The sequence below is a fragment of the Gossypium hirsutum genome, chromosome A08 (assembly GCF_007990345.1).
Source record: "Gossypium hirsutum isolate 1008001.06 chromosome A08, Gossypium_hirsutum_v2.1, whole genome shotgun sequence".
NCBI lineage: Eukaryota > Viridiplantae > Streptophyta > Magnoliopsida > Malvales > Malvaceae > Gossypium > Gossypium hirsutum.
The window spans coordinates 915859-937584 of record NC_053431.1 but is presented as its reverse complement, the minus strand read 5'-3'; the positions used below and the strand labels follow the sequence as shown (position 1 = coordinate 937584).

Below are 21726 nucleotides of genomic sequence, written 5' to 3'. Positions count from 1 at the left end.
ACATTTTGGTACTTAAAGATAACAATGCTAACTTTTAATAGGTCCTTTTTGGTAAATAAAATGATATGGCCTTAAGCTAAAGTTATATAAGTACGAATCTCCTTCAAGCAATAGACACATAGTGAATGGATATCACCATCCAATGAATCTCTCACAATACCCTATGGTTCCTTATAAATAATCAATTGTTCCATTTCGCCTCGAGCTTCTTTAGCGATATGATCTGCCACTCTGTTATTTTCTTTTAAGATTTATCAAAATTTTACTTCTCAATCCTTAAAACACTAGTCTTGAATAAGCCTGACTTCGTTGTAATTATTGGTTACTGCTAACCGATTTTGTGTAACGACAATTAGCAAAGAATTATCACTCTCAATTTCCAATTGCCTGTACCCTTATGCCCAAGCATACTTTAAACCTTCAAGTAATACTCAAATTTCAACTTGAAAAATATCTGACAATCCTACCACCGTTTCAAAACCCCTATCCAACTTCCATTCATCCCTTTCACTACTCCACCTATGGCCGCTTTTGGTCTAGAATTCAACATCGAGTCATCAACATTCACATTAACCCTTCCATGAATAAGACACTCCTTAGTCATGGATCTACAAGCCCAATTTCCAGACACTCCTTTAGTATATAAAGACCTTGTCCAAGCTCTAGCTAAAGCTAAGAGAGCACGACTTTTTAATTTAAGTTTTAGAGTGGCTTTGATAAAAATTCATAATTAGCTAATAATATTAGGAATTAATTTTCATCAAATCAACCTTATAACCTGAGTTAAATAATATCCATCAGATTGCATTTAACAAATTAAATGCAAAACTAAACAAATTCATGGTTAACATTAAATTTATTATATTAACAAAATCCTGAAAAAATCAAACCTAATAATATTAGCAATTAAGTTTCTTTAAATTAACCCTAAAATCCGAATTAAATACTAAAAATTTAACATTGTTGTCTTTCCATACCAAAATATATAATTGTTGTCACATTTAAATACTAAATTCGACAAAAAAAATTTAAAAAAAATGTCAAATTCAAGTATCAAATGATCAATTAAGCCATAGTTTAATTACTCTACTTTTTATAATAATGTTATTTGTATGTCAGAATGGAAAGGGATACACATGAAATATTTTGTAATCATCTTATTCTACTTATAAAGTTCCTCATTGGGTTGAGGTTATGGGTTAATCCGATACAAAATGCAGTTGCAAAAGATTAAAAACCAAAATTTTTAAAAACAATAAAATTTATTATAATGGTATTTATATCTTTTAATAATTTTATAATTTTTAAAAAAATAAATAAATAGATTAAAGTACATTAGTTAAAAAAATTGATTTGGAAGATAATGCGTTTCAATACACTTAAACTCACATTCTCCTGTACTAATAAAAATAACGATGCCAATCAAACTAAGAGTCAATCAACCATATAGTCTACTTTTTAAAAAATATGTAATATATATTCAAATAATTATATCATATTTTTGTTTTTATATATATCATCGTATTTAAGGTAACTAATTTATTTACATCGATTTTAGATAGGTGAGCGCATGTGCATAGTTTAAATATTCTACATATACAAATTATTAATATTATACAATTATTTTATTTATAATTTATTTTCTTTTATAAAATATTATATGTATCTTGACAATCTTAATAATTATTAATTATATCCGCAATATAAAATTTTAAAAAATTTTAAATAAAGAAATAAAACATCGCGTATATTTACATGCAATATATATGATCTACAAAAATAATGATATTATGAAAGTAAATAGATTAAATCATGTCAAATTAAAGTTGAATAATTAAATGGTTTGACTAAAACCAAATGTCGACAGAGGCCTCACTGGGCATGGATGGATGACGTACGCAAAAGGGCACGGGGAGGACCTTTTATGTGTGATAGGCTTAGAATGTAATGCTTTCGAGAAAGAAAGGTTTGAAAGTTTCACAAATGTGGTAGGAGGTTTCGAAATGTGTATGAAAGCCCTAAATGAGTTCAAAAGTCTGCAAAACGGGACAAAAGTTTGTAAAATCAATCCAGAAGCTCTAGAACACTCTTTAATAAAAATAATTGTATAGATGATTCTAGAGATAAAGATCCAACTATACCAATCCGAAGGTTCTCGAACACTCTAGAATAAAAGATTTATGTAAATGATTCTAGAGAGAAGGATTCGATAATACATTTGTATTATTTGAAGTCGTTATATGGAAAGGCTAGGCGTATGAACAATTAGACACCCTTTCTTATTTGTATGTAGTTGGAGGATGTAAATTATAAATAAATAAAAAACCTAATTCAATTGTAAATTGAAATGTCATATTACGTAAATATATATTATACATACACTGTTATAATAAATATTATATTATAATAATATAAAACCATAAATTTTAATTGATATGAGTCTTTAGACTCGACGGGCTTAGTTTCTCTTAAGGTCAAAACACGAGATCCGAATCCACACAGTTGAAGTCAAAACTCAACTTTTCGTTCAAAACTATATCACGAAGAAATTTCGAGAAGAAAAGTTGAAGATCCAAGATGATGGACTTTGAAGTTTAATACGGAGCAAGGATGAATTAGAAATGACCAATTTTGTTTGTGGACTTGAAATCTCAATTCGTGATGACAAGCCCTTGTGGAAGATGTTGACAAGCTTTAGACGTTACACGACCCTAATTAAGACCACATGCCTAGCCATGTTATAGTCAATTGACTCGCGGTGCATTTTTGAAAGGGATCTCGACATTTCTAGGTCAATATGTATTGTTATTGATTGAAGATCTATTTCTTAGTTTCCCAACGCACTTTGAATAACTCGATTTTGAGTTCAGGAACTCAAGTTATGACTATTTTAGTGAATACTGAGTGAGCAGAATTTCTGAATGGGATTATTACGAAAATTATGAGTTTCAAGCTTTTTTAATTCGAGTTTAATTGGGTTCAATTTTTAAACTTTATTTTTATTATATATGAGTACAATATTTATTAAGTTTTATTATTTGATTGTTTATTTATTTTGAATTTTGGATAAATTTTAAGTTATTTAGTAGTTTTATGTCAATAATAAAATTTGGTTTAAAACTACTTGTTGTTTAGATTAACTAGAATTTCAATATACCTCTTTGTTGTACACAATTTAATAAATTCATTCAATATTTACTTTGAGTTAATAAAATTCTCTTTGAGTTTTTATTCTATGAAATTCTTTTAAATTTTCTTTTAGAAGAGTCTTAACAATATTTTTAGATTGTGCGATCGTTTTTAAGCTTTTTGTTGTCAAGTTTTCTTTCTTGATAGGAAAATTAGAGCTGAAGGAAGTTGTAATTCATCTAGTTTCCAGGGCTTCTTAGGACTTTTACACGTCACTTTTCATGTTTTTCACCTATCTTCTTTATTTTATTCTTTCTACTATATTATTCTTGTTAAATTGTTCAAACCTTTGATTTATTTAACTGTTCTTTTTTTATTATCTTAATTATTTATTTTAATTGCTACCTTTTAATTATTAAATCTAATTAAGATTTGTTTACGTTTCAAGTTGTGTCAAACGAGTTTTCCTTCATTCGACTAGAACTCTAGGTCAAATTTGAAACTTGACAATTTTACAATCCTGTTCTGCACTCATCTTTATCATTGGTATCAAAGAACACTAGAGTCTACGCATGAGTAGATATATTTACAAATAAAACAAAATCCTAAACCGTGTCAAAGTGGATAATTGCAAGAAATTTTTTAACTAAATCATCTTTCAAAACTTAGTAGTCGAGTTTTTTTTAATAAATATGATTTTATTAAAGGAATGGCGAATAAAATACAAAACGTCGATAAAAGATAAATTAAAAACAAAATGCTTGAAAGGAGACCGTCGCAAAAGAATGAGGTCGGGAAAAGGCAAGCAAAATGTGATAGGAGCTTGAAAGAATAAATAAAAAGATATATTCGCCCTACTGGACGCGTTTTCGCCACGTGGCCTTGCCCTATCCCAAAATCGGTTTTAATATATACAAACTGTGCCTTTTTTCAACCCAACAATGTCTATCTTTTCTTATATATATCCCATTCATTTTCAAATTTTTTCATTCAATCTTATTCATCTATTATCTCAATATTTTTATTCTTAATTTTCTATCCTAATCTCTCAAAATTTCAACCTAACGTGCTCAGTAGGATGCATTTTCATCCTCTCTCCTCCACATCACCTAAAAACATGTCTTACACGCATGTTTTTACCTTTTCTCTCCAAAATCAACCTATTTCCCTAACAAAAATAACCTAAATCCCTAATTTTATTTTAAATTTAGCATATATCTCTATTCTATCAACATCCTTCAGCTTCAGAAAGTCACATTCAGCTATTATTCTAATAATATTCTCTCATCTATGCTTTTAAAACGTAGTTATCCAGTGGGGTGTTATTTTCATCATTCTTTCAATATTTGTTTTGACAAGTAAATATTAATTTTTCTTATTAATTATTACATTATTATTAGTAAAAAATATATTATTGTTAAAAATTTACAATATGATTAATTATATCATATTATGTCACAGTTCTGGTTACAATACATATTTAAATTACATAAATTATGTTATATGTGTATAAATGTTATAGAGCAAATAATTTAAAAAATTACTAGATTTATTCATGTGTTAGGTTATCTGTCTAAGTCCAAAGGCCCAATCAAAATTTAAGAGTGTTTGTCAGAAAATATTAGGACTCGAAAAATAGACTTGGATAAAAAATTAATCTTATTTAAAATATGGGCCGAGCTTGAATTTAAATATTTAAACTTTAAGCCTGATTTAACTCATTTTCAATGTTTATAATATAATATTTCATTTATAATGTATAAAAATAAAATCTAAAGTAATATATAATGTAAATATTAAAAAAATTGTTAAGATTACTATATATAAAATTTTAATAAACGAATAATATATAAAAATATTAAATATTAATTAAAAATATAAATACTTTTGAAAAAAATTAAAAGAGCATATGAGCGAGCCTAAAATGAGCTTAAGTTAACCATTTACAAATATAGACAGGTTTGGATAAATTTATAGGCCTATATCTCAAGCTGAACTTAGACAAATGTAAAATGTGTTAGTATCATGCTTAAGTCCAACCCATCAATACCTCTAAACTTTACAAATTACATTATAATTAACTATGTTAACCATGCCAATTGAGTCTTAGTTTGATTGGCTGGGCATTATTGCCAATACAGGAAGATGTGGGTTCAGATGCACTGAAAACATATTATTCTCCTATTTATAAGTTGGAAAAATACTATGCCTAATTTTAGGCATTATGTCAAACATAGCACCGTCCATCTAAAGAGGCCCTAAATCATATAATAAATCGAGTACAAGTTATGCAAGAGGGTTGGTATATAATATTAAATCATCTATTTTTCATTTTTACACATATAAACCTCTTTTTTCTTCTTCATTCATTTTTGGCTTAATGCTCACTTTGGCTCCCGAGCTATACTTATCTCTCCATTTTAACACCTAAACATTTTTTTTCTATTTTAATACTTAAACTATCATTTCTTACACAATTTAGCTCATGTTATTAACAAAATTGACACTAATTGATGTCAACATGGCATATTGCCACATTAATAATTAGTGAAAATTATAAAAAATGTAAAAAAATATTAATATATATAGAGGTACCGAAACTTGACAATTTATATTTACTTGGTACCTAATTTTTTAAAACTTAACTGGTACCTAAACTAGAAATGGTAAGTCAAATTGTTACTCTTTTTTAGATCCCTAACTAACACTGTAAAAAATTCACCGATATGGCATTGGCGAATAACATTGTGACATGTAGCAACCTCACATCTTGACACGTGACAAAATTATTTTTTATAAAGTTTAAATATTTTTAATTTTTCATCATATGTCAAAATGTGAGTTTGTCACATCTCATCATGCTATTGGCCATCAATGCCACATCAACGGTTGTTAATAGTGTTATTCAGGTAGATAAAAGAAGCACCAAGTTGGCTTGCTGTTTTCAAGCTTAGGAACTAATTAGATCCAAAAAAATACCAACTAGGTATAAGTTGTCAAGTTCAAGCACCTCTGTAGATATTAACCCTGAAAAAAAAGTTAAGTACCTAAATGAAAAAGTGGTATAGTTTAAAGGTGAATTTTGGATTTAAACCTATTTTGACACGATAATGCAATATTTTACATCATTGACCCACGCGCTTTTTCTTAGTGCCACTTTAAATGTAAAAGGGTCACTTTCTTAAGCTTGGGATAAGGAGAGCCTAAACAAGTCATTATCCCAGTAAATTTTTTATAATTAAGTGAAATATAATTAAAAATTATTAAAAATATGAGAAAAAAAAATTTCTTTTTGATGGTTTTAAAAAATATGAATATTTTTATTTTTAATTTTTAATTAAAAAAGAATTAAGCTTTTCTATCATAATTTTTTGGGTAAACTACACTTAAGGTCATTAAACTATTAATAAATTTATATATTAGTCACTCAACTTCGTAAAGTTATAAAATTGTAAGGAACTATTCGAAAATTTTCATTTAAGTCAATAGGTTGTTCACATCACAGTTATATTGCCTTTGCTGTTCGCACTTTTTAAATCAACTGAAAGTCCTCTTTTCCCCTCTATTCTACTATTTAAAAATTTAATTTCATAAAAATAACTTTGAACATGACAAATTTACGAATTAATATTTAAACAACTTTCTTTTTTGATCTCTGACATTGAGCATTAGATCGACTTGGATTTAAGATATGTTCTTCTACTCGATCGGTACTAATCTACTGTACTAATCATTGAATTACCGCTTCAAACTCACTAGCCGAACTTAAAAAAATTCTATTAACTTAAATAAAAAAATTTAAATAATTTAATAAATTAAACAAAAAATTTCAAATAACTCAATTATCATGTTATAACTTTTTAAAATTAAATAACTAAAATATAAATTTACTAAAAAAAATACTTATCTATCCATAATAAAAGAGAGAAATTTATTTATAAAAATGAAATAGTTTAGGATTTTTTAAAATATTTTTTTTCATTTTTTATTAAAATTTTGCTGCTTAAATGCTTTGAGACTGTCTCCATTTCGTTAAAATTTCCCTTTCTAATTCGTTGACGGCTTCAATATTTACAGGGAGAGAGATAAAGGGGAAAGGGAAAAAAGACGAACGAAAAAGAGAATTTCCCTTATTTTTTTTTCTCTTTCTTATTTTTTTTTGTTCTTGGAAAAGAAAATTAAATTTTCCCCGGAAAGTTTTATCGTATTTTCTTAGGAGGTGGTTAATTCACGATCTGAGCTAGGGTTTTTAGAAAATGTTGATCGGAGATGCGAATTTGATTTGATTTTAGCCGAGCCGATCTCGATTTGCCCTAATTAGAGATTCTTTTAGCCGGCAGTGAAAGCTATTGGCGAAGATTCAAAGAAGTAGGGCTTGTTTTTTTTTCTTCTTCGGCTTTCAATTTCAATTGCTTTTGTAAACTACTTCATTGCCATTCAATTAAGGCGCTGTAGGTTAAGTAGAAAAGTCAAGCAGTGAGCTCAAGCTTGCATGATCAATGAAGGAGCACTAGCGTTAAAAGGAAAGATAAGCTGCTTATAAATTTGTTTACGATTTCTTGAACTTAGGGCTTAATTAGGGAACGTTAAAGGAAATGGATGTGGACTCGTCGATGGTGCCGGAGACTGGTCAGAATCACAGTGGAGGGTCGCAATTAACGGCGCCGATGGAGAGGGAGCCACAACAGCAAAATCAGCAATTAGAGAACCAGGATTCGTCGTCAGGACCTGGTGGATCTCTGTCTTCTCCGGCGCAACAACAGGCTGTACCAGCTGCATCTGATGGTCAAGGACAGGCTCAAACGACGGTGGCGGGGCCGAGGTGTGCGCCTCCTTATTCAGTGGTGGATGCTATTATAGAGAAGAAAGAAGATGGCCCTGGTCCTAGGTGTGGGCATACCCTAACGGCTGTGGCAGCTGTAGGGGAAGAAGGGACGCCTGGTTATATTGGGCCTAGGTTGATTCTGTTTGGTGGTGCTACGGCACTGGAAGGGAATTCTGCTGCTTCCGGGACTCCATCATCAGCTGGAAGCGCTGGCATCAGTACTTATTTTCTTTCATTTCAATTTGATCTTTGCTTAACTGTCGTTTAAGTGATTTAAGATCCAAATTTTTTTTGGGTATAGATGCTGATATATGTGTGCGAGAACCTAGGGAATCTAAGATGCATATTCTTTAAATCCAGAAATTGTAGCTTCAAAGGTTCATATATTTGATGAGAAACCATAGCTTAATGGAAGGCCAACCTAATTGCATCTTTTCTGTTTGTATTAATGTATATACCTGTCTTCTTTTTAAATTGGATTAGTTAAGGAGCAACTACATTAAAGAGTAAATCAGTTATTTCTAGAAAAGTGAAAACTCTAAAGAGGTAGGGTGTGCCAATGCAAGTAGAAGGCAGACCTTTTTTGGAACAAGAGATGAAATAATATAATTGTCTTTTAGGTTCTTCCTTGTTGAATACTAAGTTAACTGAATTTTATTGCTGCTGTAGCTTGAATTTTGGAGGTGGCATATTAACTTTAGGTGTACTTGGTTTTGTTCAATTCAAAACGGATTTTATTTTTCTCCTGGTGCAAGCAAAATGAATTTCATTTTGTCTTACATAGTGGCTGACTAGAAGTGACGTAACTTCTGTCTTCTTGAATTTTGGATGTTTCAGTATTTGTTATGGTGCTACTAAATTCAGTTGTTTATTCTGGAGTTTTGAACCCTCTTCCGAAACCTTTTTTACTCCAGTGACTCCAGAGAAGGCTTTTCTGGTAGAACTAGAAGTGCAATTGATATAAATAGCAAATGTTCTCTTCAAAGATGCTTTATGTTGCTAATTTGAATTGAATTTTTTAATCTGACCTAGTTTCGTAGTAAAGTGGAAACTACCCATATGAGATATATCTTTTTTCAGCTTACAGTTCTAGTTTAAAATAAAAAGGTTTTCTTGGATTAAAAAACAACCTATGTCTTTCTGCTGCTATGATTAATGCTTCTATAATTGAAATAGTCATGAGCTATTGGCATTTGCTATGGTAGCATCTTTCATGTTTTGAAGTTGATTACATCGGGTTTCATTTTTCATTGTCTCTTTGTTTGTTTTACGTTTATGGTGTAAAACTTAATAACGTTTGATTGGTTTCAAGTGATAATTCATAACTAGGACATTTTTTGGCTTGATTTTTTCTTTAGGACCCTCTAGAAATCTGTTTGTAACATATGGCATTTCAAGGCTTGTTGTTATTGCCCCCTCTCCCCTTTGAACCAGTTAATTCTTACGACCTTTGTCTATGTTGTTGGATGACGTTCATATGGTTTTTTTTTTTTTTGCAGGACTAGCTGGTGCCACTGCTGATGTGCACTGTTATGATGTGTTAACTAATAAGTGGTCTAGGTAAGCCTAAGATTAAGGGTTCCTTTCTGCTGTTTTACCTCCCCTAAATTCTTCTTGGCTTATCATCTTATTAATTTCACAGGATCACACCCTTTGGGGAGCCACCTACACCAAGGGCAGCGCATGTGGCAACTGCTGTGGGAACTATGGTTGTTATTCAGGTTAGCACGCCGCGCAACAATTTTTAGTATATCTTTTCTCTGTTTACCATATTATTTTGTTGAACTTCTTCCCCCTGCAGTAAGTCATTCATGACATGGATCTTTTTTCCTTTATTCTTTTCAACTCAGGGTGGAATTGGTCCAGCTGGTTTGTCTGCTGAGGATCTTCACGTTCTTGACCTCACACAGCCACGGCCACGGTGGCATAGGTTTGACCCTGAGCAATGCTTGTGCTTTCACCTTATTTATATTGTTAAGATTGGTCTATTAATATGAATTTTAAATGATATTTCAGGGTTGTTGTTCAAGGCCCTGGGCCAGGGCCACGCTATGGACATGTGATGGCTTTGGTGGGACAAAGGTTTCTCATGGCGATTGGTGGAAATGATGGTAAGTATCTGTTCAGTTTCTGTTATATTTACAAGATTATCAGAAAATTTTCTATTGAATTATTTGCTGAAAATTTTTGGTGCATCATTTCTAGGAAAACGACCTTTAGCTGATGTATGGGCCCTGGATACTGCTGCCAAGCCTTATGAATGGCGTAAATTGGAACCTGAAGGGGAAGGCCCTCCTCCATGCATGTAATCTCTCTCTCTCACGCACAAATGCACGCATGCATGTAGAACTGACTGCTTTTCTTCTGTCAACCCCAATCTTAGATTACACAGACAGTCTGTTCTATTTTCTTAGTTTTGGTCTGTTAGAAGGAGCAGTATGCATGATATGAACAAAAGTTACTGTCTTCTTTTTGATCCAATATATGCCTACCTTTCACTCTCCATGTGGTTGGGTGCGATGATTATTAATGTATATATTTGTATTTCTTCCGTCATAGCTTATTGAGTTTTATAGTTTTTACATGATATTTTATGTTAAAGGCTTAAAGCTCAGTCTTGCTTATGCTTTCAGAAATGGTGGTGCCAAGTTTGCTTCCTATTTGATTATTGTTGTATATTTTTATATATTATGATGGTTTAGCAAGGTGATTGTAAGCTAATTCCTTGTTGGCCATTTATGTTTAACTAGGTATGCCACTGCAAGTGCACGCTCAGATGGTCTTCTTCTGCTCTGTGGAGGGAGGGATGCGAACAGTGTGGTGAGTTTTGAAGTCCGCATTATGTGGTGTCTAGATTTAGTAAATAAGTGCATAGTTTGTTTGCTTTTTCCTTAAAATTTTTAGTTTCCTGAACAATATGGCAGAAGACTTCATATCCTGTAGTTTTATCTTGTCAATTATTAGTGCTTTTGGGTAATTTTTCCTTGTTCAGTTGGGGAGAAGTTAAAATAATCTGAATAAATGTCCATACTTTTGCATGTACATTTTATCTGTGTATGTAGGGAGACTGGGGCATTCTAAAGAATTGTGAAGTGAACAAGTTTTAGGAAGAAGAATGATTCTCTCTTATTACTTCTAATCTGAATACAGCCTTTTAAAGAATAGCAGGAAAAATAAAAAAGGAAATAATCTCTAGAAATTAGCCTATCCCTAAAAATTAGTAATTTGATTATGGCTAATAGTACAAGGAAATTCCTAGCACTAATGTAGAAAATCTGCTTAATTTAAGTAATTCCAACACTCCCCCTCAAGCTGGAGTGTAGATGTGAATCAAACCCAGCTTGCCCATAATTTCTTCGAACATTTTTCTTGAAATGCAACCCCTTACCAGGAGTCCCTTTTAAGTATCTCAATATCCTGTACGCAGCTTCCAAATGTTTCTCCCGTTGATATCTCCCCCTGTCTACTTCTTCTCCATCCTTATCAGTTCCTAATTTAAGGTTGGGTTCCATAGGAGTCTTGTCTATGTTCTTTGGAGTTTCTACAGAGTCAACATTAGAAACAAAGGCATTGTAGGATTTAGACAAGTTTCCATAGGATACAAACCGAGAAATGGGATGTTGAGTGCAGCTCCTAGTGCCCTTTCTTACTGCAATTGGAAGATGGATGGAAGATGAAGGAGGTGAAACTTCTTCCTCAGGACAGTCCTCGGGTAAAGATGGCATAGGCACTGCTGTTTCGGTCTCAGGCAGCTGATGTCTCCAAGAGTATACACGAAGTCCCTGAGTTTTTTGTTGTTTTTCAGAATGAGTGGGCTGTTTTTCTTCATTAGTATGATTAATCACCCTTGTTTCTTGTTGCTGAACAGTGGAGATAGGAAAAACAAGTTCCAAAACAGGAATAACAGTGGCTGTAGGATTTTCAGCAGGTTTTGTAGTTGTGGTAGGGCTGATAGAGTCTTGAGGTATAATGAGAAGATTGCTTAAGGTCTCATCTTCACTAAGTATCTCCCCTGAAGATGAGAGGCTGAAAAATTTGGCTCGTTTTCGAAGAAAGTAACATCAAGGGACACAAACATCCGGTGTAAGGTTGGAGAGTAGCACTTGTACCCTTTTTGTGCAGGTGAGTAACCAATAAAGACACAAGTGTGAGCTCTAGGATCAAGTTTAGATCGGTTAGGTTGATGGTTGTGGACAAATGCTTTGCAACCAAATGTTTTGGTTGGGAGATTAGGAACACGAAACAAGGGAATTTTTTTTGAAAAGTATGTAAAGGTGTTTGAAAGTTTAATACCTTTGATGGGAGTCGGTTTATAAGATAACAAGCAGTGAGGACAGCTTCTCCCCATAAATACTTTGGTACACCCATAGTAAACATAAGGGCACGAGCCACGGCTACAAGGTGTCTGTTTTTCCTCTCGGAAACCCCGTTTTGTTGAGGGGTGTCAGGACAAGAACTTTGATGTATGATTCCTTTCTCAGAAAGATAAGGACTTAGGATAGAATTAAAGTACTCTCTCCCATTATCAGTTCTAAGGGTGTGAATATTTGAATTGAACTGAGTTCGAATCATTGAATGAAAATTTTTGAAGACTCTAGAGACTTCGGATTTTTCTTTAAGGAGATAGACCCAACAAACTCTAGTGTGGTCATCAATGAAAGTTATGAACCACCTAGCCCCTGTGATGTTTTTTACTCGACTGGCTCCCCATGGATCGCTGTGAATTAAAGAGAAAGGTTGAGATTGAACATAAGGTTTCAAAGGATAAGGGACACAAGTGTGTTTAGACAGTTGGCAAACTTCATAGTTCAATGAACTAATTTTCTTATTTAGAAATAGTAGAGGAAACAGTTTCTTCAAGTACATGAAATTCGGGTGTCCTAGTCTACGATGCCATAGCATGATAGAATCATCTTTTGATGTAGATAAGGCCATCCCTTCTTTTGAACTGTTTTTGTTCCAAACATATAAGCCATCATTAACTTTAGCAGTGCCAATCATCTTCCCCGATTCCTGTTCCTGAACCACACAACCGAAAGCAGAAAATTCAGCAAGTACTTTTTCATCCTTGGTAAGCTTGCTAATTGAGAGTAAATTACAGTAAAGATTTGGAACATGTCAAACTTTATCAAGGGAAAAATTTTCAGTAAGTCTCACTGTCCCCATTCCAGCCACCGGCGAGTAAGATCCATCAGCTATGCGAATCCAAGAGTGATCATGACAAGGTAAATAGGTGTGAAACAAACTTAGATTACCTGTCATGTGGTCGGATGCACCCGAGTCTAGTATCCAGGAAGTTGTGATAGGTTCGTGTGTAGTATTTAAAGCAGTACCTTGAATAGCTAGTGACCCACTGGCTGTAGGAGTCCCGAGTAGTTTATGAAGAGCCTCAAGTTGAGTTTTGGTTAGCCTAACATTCTGAGCATCTTCTTCAGTAGTAGATATCATTGCTGCCTTGTTTTCTTTCTTTTTTTTTCTTCAGGATAGCCATGGAGTTTGAAGCATTTCTCCTTGGTATGCCCAACCCGATTACAGTGGCTACACCATGGTCTTTTTGAACCAGAATCGATTCCATCTTTGAACCTTTGAGATTGAGGGCCTCTTGAAATAAGAGCAGAGTTCTCGGAAGGATGATGACCAGCTACGAATACAGCCTTTTAAAGAATGATTCTTGAAATAAGAATGATTCTCTCTTATTACTTCTAATCTGAATACAGCCTTTTAAAGAATAGCAGGAAAAATAAAAAAGGAAATAATCTCTAGAAATTAGCCTATCCCTAAAAATTAGTAATTTGATTATGGCTAATAGTACAAGGAAATTCCTAGCACTAATGTAGAAAATCTGCTTAATTTAAGGAATTCCAACATGAAGAATGTGAAAATAATAGCAATGAAGAAATTTTAAAAGTTTGAGCTGAGATGCACGTAAATTGTGTCTTCTTAAAAATGTTCATATCCTTTTGCACCATTAGATTCTCTTTTCATGGTTTCTTCTCGCTTCTATTCTCAGCCATTGGCAAGTGCATATGGACTTGCCAAACACAGGGATGGTCGTTGGGAATGGGCAATTGCTCCAGGTGTCTCACCATCTCCTAGATATCAACATGCAGCAGTGAGATTTTCTTTTCTTTCGCCCACTTCCCTTTTCCCATAAATTAATTGATCTAGTCCTTCTTTAGTTAGATGAATTATATGCAGATGATATGTTTCTAGGTCTTTGTCAATGCAAGGCTCCATGTTTCTGGTGGGGCACTTGGTGGTGGACGCATGGTTGAAGACTCATCAAGTGTTGCAGGTACTTATTTTTTATTCTTCTTTTTCCCAGTATCTTTACTTCTTTATCACTTGATGTTGCTGCTTGTTGGTGTAGTTGTACGCATCAAACAATATTTAGGTGTAAAGTAGTTTTCTGGTCAAAATTTATGAATTTATCCAAAAGGATTAATCTTTTTGATGTGAAAATGACTCAGTGGTAGTGTAGAAAGTAGGGAGCAACTTTTCTTAGCTCTTAAACCTGTCTGTCCACTCTCCAATCTCAGTATCCTCCAATCATGTAACTTGGAGTTTTCTTGCTGTTCCTCTCTCTCTCATGTGATAAGTTACATCTGAAATCATTAACATACCCCATCTATCAGTAACAAACCGACATTATCATTGTTGTTTGTTATCTGAATAATCTTTATCAGAAAGTTGCAAGACCCATCTTTTGCTTGATGGTTCAACTACCTTAACTCAAGCAGTATAAATTTCTGTAAAAAAGCAGGAACTTTTCATTACATTTGTTTATTCATGTTAACTGATATTGTTATTGCGTTGAGCATTCAGCCATTTGTTGTCAAAGATAACACTATAGATATCTACAACTTCCTAACTTGTCTCCCTTGTTGGTAGTGTTGGATACTGCTGCGGGAGTTTGGTGTGATACAAAATCTGTTGTTACAAGTCCAAGAACAGGAAGATACAGTGCTGATGCTGCTGGTGGAGAGGCTTCAGTTGAGTTGACAAGGCGTTGCAGACATGCTGCTGCAGCTATTGGTGACTTGATATTTATTTATGGTGGTTTACGTGGTGGTAAGATAGCCTTTTATTCTACTATATGTATAACCAAATTTTTTAGCCTGAGCACAGAGTTATTACTTATCAATTAGATGCATATGCCACTATTTATTGTTATATGTAATTACAGTTTCACTTTAGAACTTCATTATGTGATTAATCTAGAAGTACTAAGGCTCATTGATGTTTATATTTTGAAAAAATATAGATGTTTTTCCCCATGCATAATTTAATCGTTAATATCTCTGATTACTTATTGTATTTGTGATATTTGATTGATGCATTATAGGATTTGGACTTGGTCCTTTAGGATGGCTCACTTCATTTGTTTTATAAAATGATCTTCCTAGTTATGATCTTCCTAGTTTATTTGCTTTTATTTTCTGAGTTAGTGAATTATTCTGGCTGGTGGTGTAGATTGGTAAGGTAGAAGGAACAAACTCATTTTTGAGGAAGCCTAATGATAAGGCACTGTTGTATTTGTGCTAATCATGAGAATCGATACTTGATAATCTTAAGTGTAACAATATCTTGTATTTATGCTGTAGGGGTGTTGCTTGATGACTTGCTTGTTGCTGAAGACCTAGCTGCTGCTGAGACAACGACAGCAGCTTCGCATGCTGCTGCTGCAGCTGCAGCCACTGATGTGCATCCAGGGAGTTTAGCTGGAAGGTATGGATTTGTTGATGAAAGAACAAGGGAAACAATGCCAGAAGCAGCTCCTGACGGAGCAGTTGTGCTGGGAAATCCAGTTGCTCCCCCTGTAAACGGGGATATGCATACTGACATAAGCACTGAGAATGCCATGGTTCAAGGATCCCGGTAAACTACCACTTATGTTTGTTGTGTTATATGGTTATTGAATGGTTAAGCTTCATCAATCAATCCTAATAGCTGCTACAATGTGGTTTACGATGCAGGAGAATGAGCAAAGGTGTTGAATATTTGGTCGAAGCATCAGCTGCTGAAGCTGAGGCTATTAGTGCCACACTGGCTGCTGCCAAGGCTCGGCAAGTTAATGGAGAAGTTGAACTTCCTGATAGGGATCGAGGGGCAGAGGCTACACCTAGTGGAAAACCGACATCTACCTTGATTAAGATGCCTGATTCTTCTGGATCAAATGATGTTGCTCCACCTGGAGTTCGGCTTCACCATAGAGCTGTTAGTATCAGAAATTTTTATCTACACAACACTGTTCTCAAGTCAAAATTGGCATTTCTGTTACCTATAACTGTGTGTCAAATGTTTCATTATGTCAACAGGTTGTTGTAGCTGCTGAGACTGGTGGAGCTTTAGGTGGAATGGTCAGACAGCTTTCTATTGACCAATTTGAAAATGAAGGCAGACGGGTTAGCTATGGGACTCCAGAAAATGCAACTGCTGCAAGGAAACTATTGGATAGGCAGATGTCAATCAGTAGTGTCCCAAAAAAGGTAATAATAGCCCTAACTTTTTGCATGACAAAGCAATGTGTGTTTTTGGATAATTATTGAATGTATCTGAAGCAAAAAAAAGAAAAGTTAGAATGGTAAATGCAGGACCTTTGCCCCCCCCTTCTTCCTCCTCAAAATACCAACCTTAAGCTTCTTAATCAGCAACCTAAGTTCATGAAGTGTTTTTTTTTTTTTTGGGGGGGGGGGGGATGGGGATGTGGGGGGGGGGGAAGCAGTTTGAAAAGCAACGGATTGTCTAGTTGTAAAAGTTCTTATTGGTCACCGAGATGGTGATGAAGTTATGGCTGATAGAAGTTCCTCCCAAGAATTGGTTTTGCATCAATGCTCCTGTTAGATATTTCAGAATCTTGAAAAAAATAATTCATTAATTCATAATGGTGTCTATGCCAGGTTATTGCACACCTTTTGAAGCCCCGTGGCTGGAAACCTCCAGTTCGTAGACAGTTTTTCTTAGATTGTAATGAAATAGCAGATCTTTGTGAAAGTGCTGAAAGAATATTTGCAGCTGAACCAACTGTTTTACAGCTAAAGGCTCCTATTAAGATTTTTGGTGATCTACATGGACAGTTTGGAGATCTTATGCGCCTTTTTGACGAATATGGGTCACCTTCTACAGCTGGAGACATCGCGTAAGTATTTTGCTGGTGGTGCATCTACAACATGGCAAAGGGTTTCAACTAACATTTTTTTAACATCTATAATTACTGTTTTCTTGTGTGTAATCTGCTTTTTGGCATCTTCTTCTCAATCTCAACATTTTATTTACTTGATACTGATTTTGTATAAAATACTATCAGATATATAGATTATCTCTTCTTAGGAGATTATGTGGACCGGGGCCAGCACAGCTTGGAAACCATTACTCTTCTGCTTGCTTTGAAGGTAAATTTAGAATTTTGATACTTTGATAATCTTCTTGCGCTTACTTTTATTTCCCATTGAAGTTGTTATGAATCAAAATTTCATTTTATTTTGTTCTACATTACAGATTGAGTATCCCAATAATGTACATTTAATCAGGGGGAATCATGAGGCTGCAGATATCAATGCACTTTTTGGCTTCCGGATTGAGTGTATCGAGCGCATGGTATTCTCTCAGATGTGATAGAAAATTGTTCTGCATTCTGTCTATAACATTTATTCACAAATATGATTGGCCTATGTAACAGGGTGAGAGAGATGGAATATGGGCTTGGCATCGCATAAACCGTTTATTCAATTGGCTTCCTCTGGCAGCTCTAATTGAAAAGAAAATCATTTGTATGCATGGTGGCATTGGTCGATCTATAAATCATGTGGAACAGATTGAGAATCTACAGCGTCCTATTACAATGGAAGCAGGCTCGATTGTTCTAATGGATTTATTATGGTCTGATCCGTGTTTCTGTTTTGTTCTGGTCATCAAATATACGATTCTTTGCTTTGTTTTACCAATTACCTTTTACTGCCATTTCTATTCTAGGTCTGATCCAACAGAAAATGATAGTGTGGAAGGGTTGCGACCGAACGCTCGAGGTCCCGGGTTGGTTACTTTCGGGGTGAGTGTGTTACTTTGAAGCTGCAGCATTTGAAGTCTTCTGTAGCTGCATGTTTCATGGGCAGTTGACCCATAAATTGTGGCTGGTTGATCTTACGAAAATGGTTTTTCCTGTTTTGCAGCCTGATCGTGTCATGGAGTTCTGCAATAACAATGATCTTCAGTTGATCGTTCGAGCTCATGAGTGTGTTATGGATGGCTTTGAGCGCTTTGCTCAGGGACATTTAATCACCCTTTTCTCAGCAACTAATTATTGTGGTGTGTCCCTGACCCTGCTTTAATATGCATATCCTGTTTCAGTTTGATAGGCAATTTTAAACCTTTAAATTCTGCTTCACACTTGCCTTTTTCAGGTACCGCTAATAATGCTGGTGCAATCTTAGTTTTGGGTAGAGATCTAGTGGTAGTTCCGAAACTCATTCATCCTTTACCCCCTGCAATGACATCCCCAGAAGCATCATCGGAACGTCATATAGAGGATACATGGATGCAGGTGCCACCCTCTCTCTTTGTTGGCAAGGTTTAATTGTCAAGGTTGTTTGAACCGGACCGGATGGGCCGGTTGGACCAGAAACTGGCCAGGGTACCGGTCCGGAGAAGGGCTTTGGACTGGTTGACCTAGGAACTGGTACAGACCAGTTGAACTGGGCAAAAAACCTGTTAAGCTGGTTGAATTGGATTTTTAATATATATTTTTATTTTTTATGAATTTTTAATGATTTATTTAATTGAACTGGCTGGACTGGTGGCCTGACCAGTTCGACTACCAGTCCAGTTCTGAAAACCTTGCTAATTGTATTACAAGCATTGCTTCTAATACTCATGTTAATCTTTGTTTTTTACGAGTCAGGAGCTGAATGCTAACAGACCTCCTACACCCACTAGAGGTCGTCCCCAAGTAACAAATGATCGAGGCTCTCTCGCTTGGGTGTAGTATACCCTTCCCAAATTGTTTCTTTGCACTCATTTGGGTTCATGCAACCACCTGGAGGAGATGATCTCGGTGTTCTGTATAGACCATACAGCCACATACAGGTATTCCCAAATCTGTCTCTCCATATATGAAATACGCTAGTTCGGGAATCAGATTACTTGCGCCGTAGCTTTATGTTGGTTACGAGCGGCTGAACTTTCGATTTTGGGCTTCTTCTCCCCCTGTATATTGAGACACAGGCAGGTAAAAGCAGTTGGGTGGTTTCTTCAAATGTGTTGGCAATGTTGAGTATTATTATTTACATTTATTTTCAATATACAATATAAATATGTATGTATACTTGTTTTAGGTGTAATGATGTTTTTGAGTGATGATATTTAAAAATCATTGTGGGGGCGTCCTTTGTATCATAAGAGAGGTTTTGTTTGGTGTAATTTTCATTTATGTCAGCTTTTGTACAATGTAATATTTGTGTGAAAAGAAACTTTTTCTCCTAACATGAGGCCCAAAAATGGTACAATTACTCTAAAGTCACTAGAAAATTATAAGATTATAAGTTAGTACATTGGTATAATTGCATTTTGATCCCTTCAAACATTTATAATTTACTTTTGGTCTACAAAAAAATTTTCTGGTTTCGTTACAATGAACCACCTTGCAGCCTGTTTTTCTGGTGTAGATATGTCCAGAGTGAGCCTCGGATTTGCTCGCCATGACTAAACGTACGGTCCATGGACTCGGATGGTTTTGACCTTGACTTGCATTGTCATAAACCACATAACTAACATTGTTTTGAACAGTTTTTGGATTTCGTTTTTAAAGTTTAAACTTAAGTTTTTTTTTTCTAAAAATATATATGATCCGTACACTCAGGTTGTTTGGATTTACATACATTTTTGTAATCCCATAATTGGCAAATTATTTTATGAACTTTTTGCATCATATTATTTATGGTTCCATCATTTTCTTTAAAACATACACATATTTGAGTTAAAATTTTAAATTAAAGATGATGTGTTTTGTTTTAATTAAGAGGAATTATAAATAATATGATGAGAAGGTCTATAAATTAAAATTTCCAATAATTTATGATATTTTGAATAATTTTTAAATGTTTGGCTTTTAAGGGGCAAACCTAGACTTTCCTTTTTAGAAAGACATATATTTATTAAGTTAATTCTTAATTTTTTTTAAAATATTATAATTAAATGTGGTAAGTTAAAATAAATTACTAATTTCTAAACATCTGTTAAAACAGGAAAAAAAAAGATTCATAAATGGACTGCAATTAAATCAATAAATTGAATAGAATTAATTATACTTCGAATAATTTTACATTGTAATTAACAAAAAAAATAATTAATAAACCTCTAATCCAAATAATACTCCGGCATGCTTTTCCGGTCCATCGTTAACAAAATACAAGTCTCTCATTTTCTGAAACGCGTGCCACGTCAGCAAAGAATCGGACCCGGCTTGATGACATTTCCCAACCGCCCGGTTCACATCTAAAGTCCGAGCAACTCGGTCCAACCCACCATACAAGCTGTTACAAAACTTCATCATGTGTTTCAAATCATAAACTCGGTCACCGAAGAACACTTTAAGAATCGTCAAAAACTCGTCTAATTTCTCGGGCAAATCTCGTCGGGTCAGGATCTTAACCAAATATCCAAAATCATAGGCGCTATGAAATGTCACCCAACTCACTGAGTCATTACACACGAGTCCAGACGACATCATCAGCTCAGCGAACCGAAGCGAGTCGATCCCCATTTCCTTATTCTTGTCAAAATCAATCCCTTGCCTCCTCAAAAGCTCGATGGAATCCGGCGCGTGAGGATCTCGCTCCACGTCGAAATCACGGAAATTGAATTCCCAGATGAACCGGGTTCCGTTTTCGGATCCGGGCAGATTACCCGAAGAATCGGTGAGGGTTAGACCCACTTGGATCAAATTCAAAGCATCAACGTTAGATTTGAGTACCTTGTAATGATCGGCCGGTCGGAACTGACCGTTGTACGGCCTTGTGGGGTCCACTTTTGGCCGGAAATTATACCCGGAAACTCAGTATCCATTGAAATAAATGGGTATTCGTCGATCACTTGGCTGATCAACTCGAACTCCGATTCCAAATTATCTGACCAAACTTCCCTTATCATTACTGGTTTCGATACCCTATCTGAATCTTCAAAACCCATATTGGAAAATCCAAGAAATTACAACAAAAAAAAAGAGATTTTTTTCTTTGATTTTTAAAATTGATTTTTGGTGATTGAAGAGAGTGAGGGTGTGTTGGTTATATATACGTACATTTAGCTATGGAAAGCATATGAAGATGTTGCTTGGAAGGCGGTGAAAGTTAGAGAGAGAGAGTTGGAGTGTGGTTGCCGCCATAAGCAAAAAAAACACAGAGGGGTTTTTCAATTTTCGACGCGTTTTGGGTTCTATCGTTTTGACTAAAAGAGTAGGGCAAGTGGAAAGAAACAACGTATAGGGACTTGATCTTAATCCTTATTGACTCGTGTTTTTAATTTTCTTTTTCTTTTTTAATTAGCAAATTTGTTTTTTAATGTCAAGTGGGCAACATATATTTTTAATAAATACTCGGTTAGTGTAAGCTTACGTTTTAGTTATTTAACTTTAAAATATTATAAATAATTATTAAAATATTCGAATTTTTTTTAAGTCACTGTACTGTGGGTTAATACTTATAAACGGTTCAAGCGATGATTTGATGATCAGGACGGTGAGTTGATATCCGTTGACGAGTAAAAGAATATTTCTTAGA

The 21726-nt window shown here is 34.4% G+C and overlaps 1 protein-coding gene and 1 pseudogene across 1 annotated transcript; one reads left to right on the top strand and one right to left on the bottom strand.

Annotated features, from left to right (window-relative positions):
- The first annotated feature begins 7158 nt into the window (after positions 1–7158).
- Positions 7159–19432, top strand: LOC107949049 (serine/threonine-protein phosphatase BSL3). Its single transcript, XM_016883755.2, has 22 exons — positions 7159–7497; positions 7699–8172; positions 9454–9514; positions 9597–9675; positions 9805–9884; positions 9971–10065; positions 10160–10259; positions 10705–10774; positions 13965–14066; positions 14168–14249; positions 14846–15025; positions 15559–15832; positions 15931–16171; positions 16273–16443; positions 16855–17093; positions 17262–17346; positions 17453–17551; positions 17634–17833; positions 17927–18002; positions 18124–18259; positions 18355–18494; positions 18852–19432. Exons 2-22 carry the CDS (start codon positions 7725–7727, stop codon positions 18933–18935), a joined length of 3042 nt encoding a protein of 1013 aa, XP_016739244.2. The 5' UTR covers positions 7159–7497; positions 7699–7724; the 3' UTR covers positions 18936–19432.
- Positions 19433–20223: 791 nt separating this feature from the next.
- LOC107949047 (probable CCR4-associated factor 1 homolog 11) lies at positions 20224–21381 on the bottom strand (annotated as a pseudogene).
- Between the last annotated feature and the right edge of the window lie 345 nt (positions 21382–21726).

Bases quoted from the DNA above. Each gene is read 5' to 3' on its own strand.
- LOC107949049 (XM_016883755.2), top strand. From the start codon at position 7,725: ATGGATGTGGACTCGTCGATGGTGCCGGAGACTGGTCAGAATCACAGT. The intron at 15,026-15,558 runs GTAAGATAGCCT...TTTATGCTGTAG, and splicing joins TTATGGTGGTTTACGTGGTG to GGGTGTTGCTTGATGACTTG. The intron at 17,347-17,452 runs GTAAATTTAGAA...TCTACATTACAG, and splicing joins CTCTTCTGCTTGCTTTGAAG to ATTGAGTATCCCAATAATGT.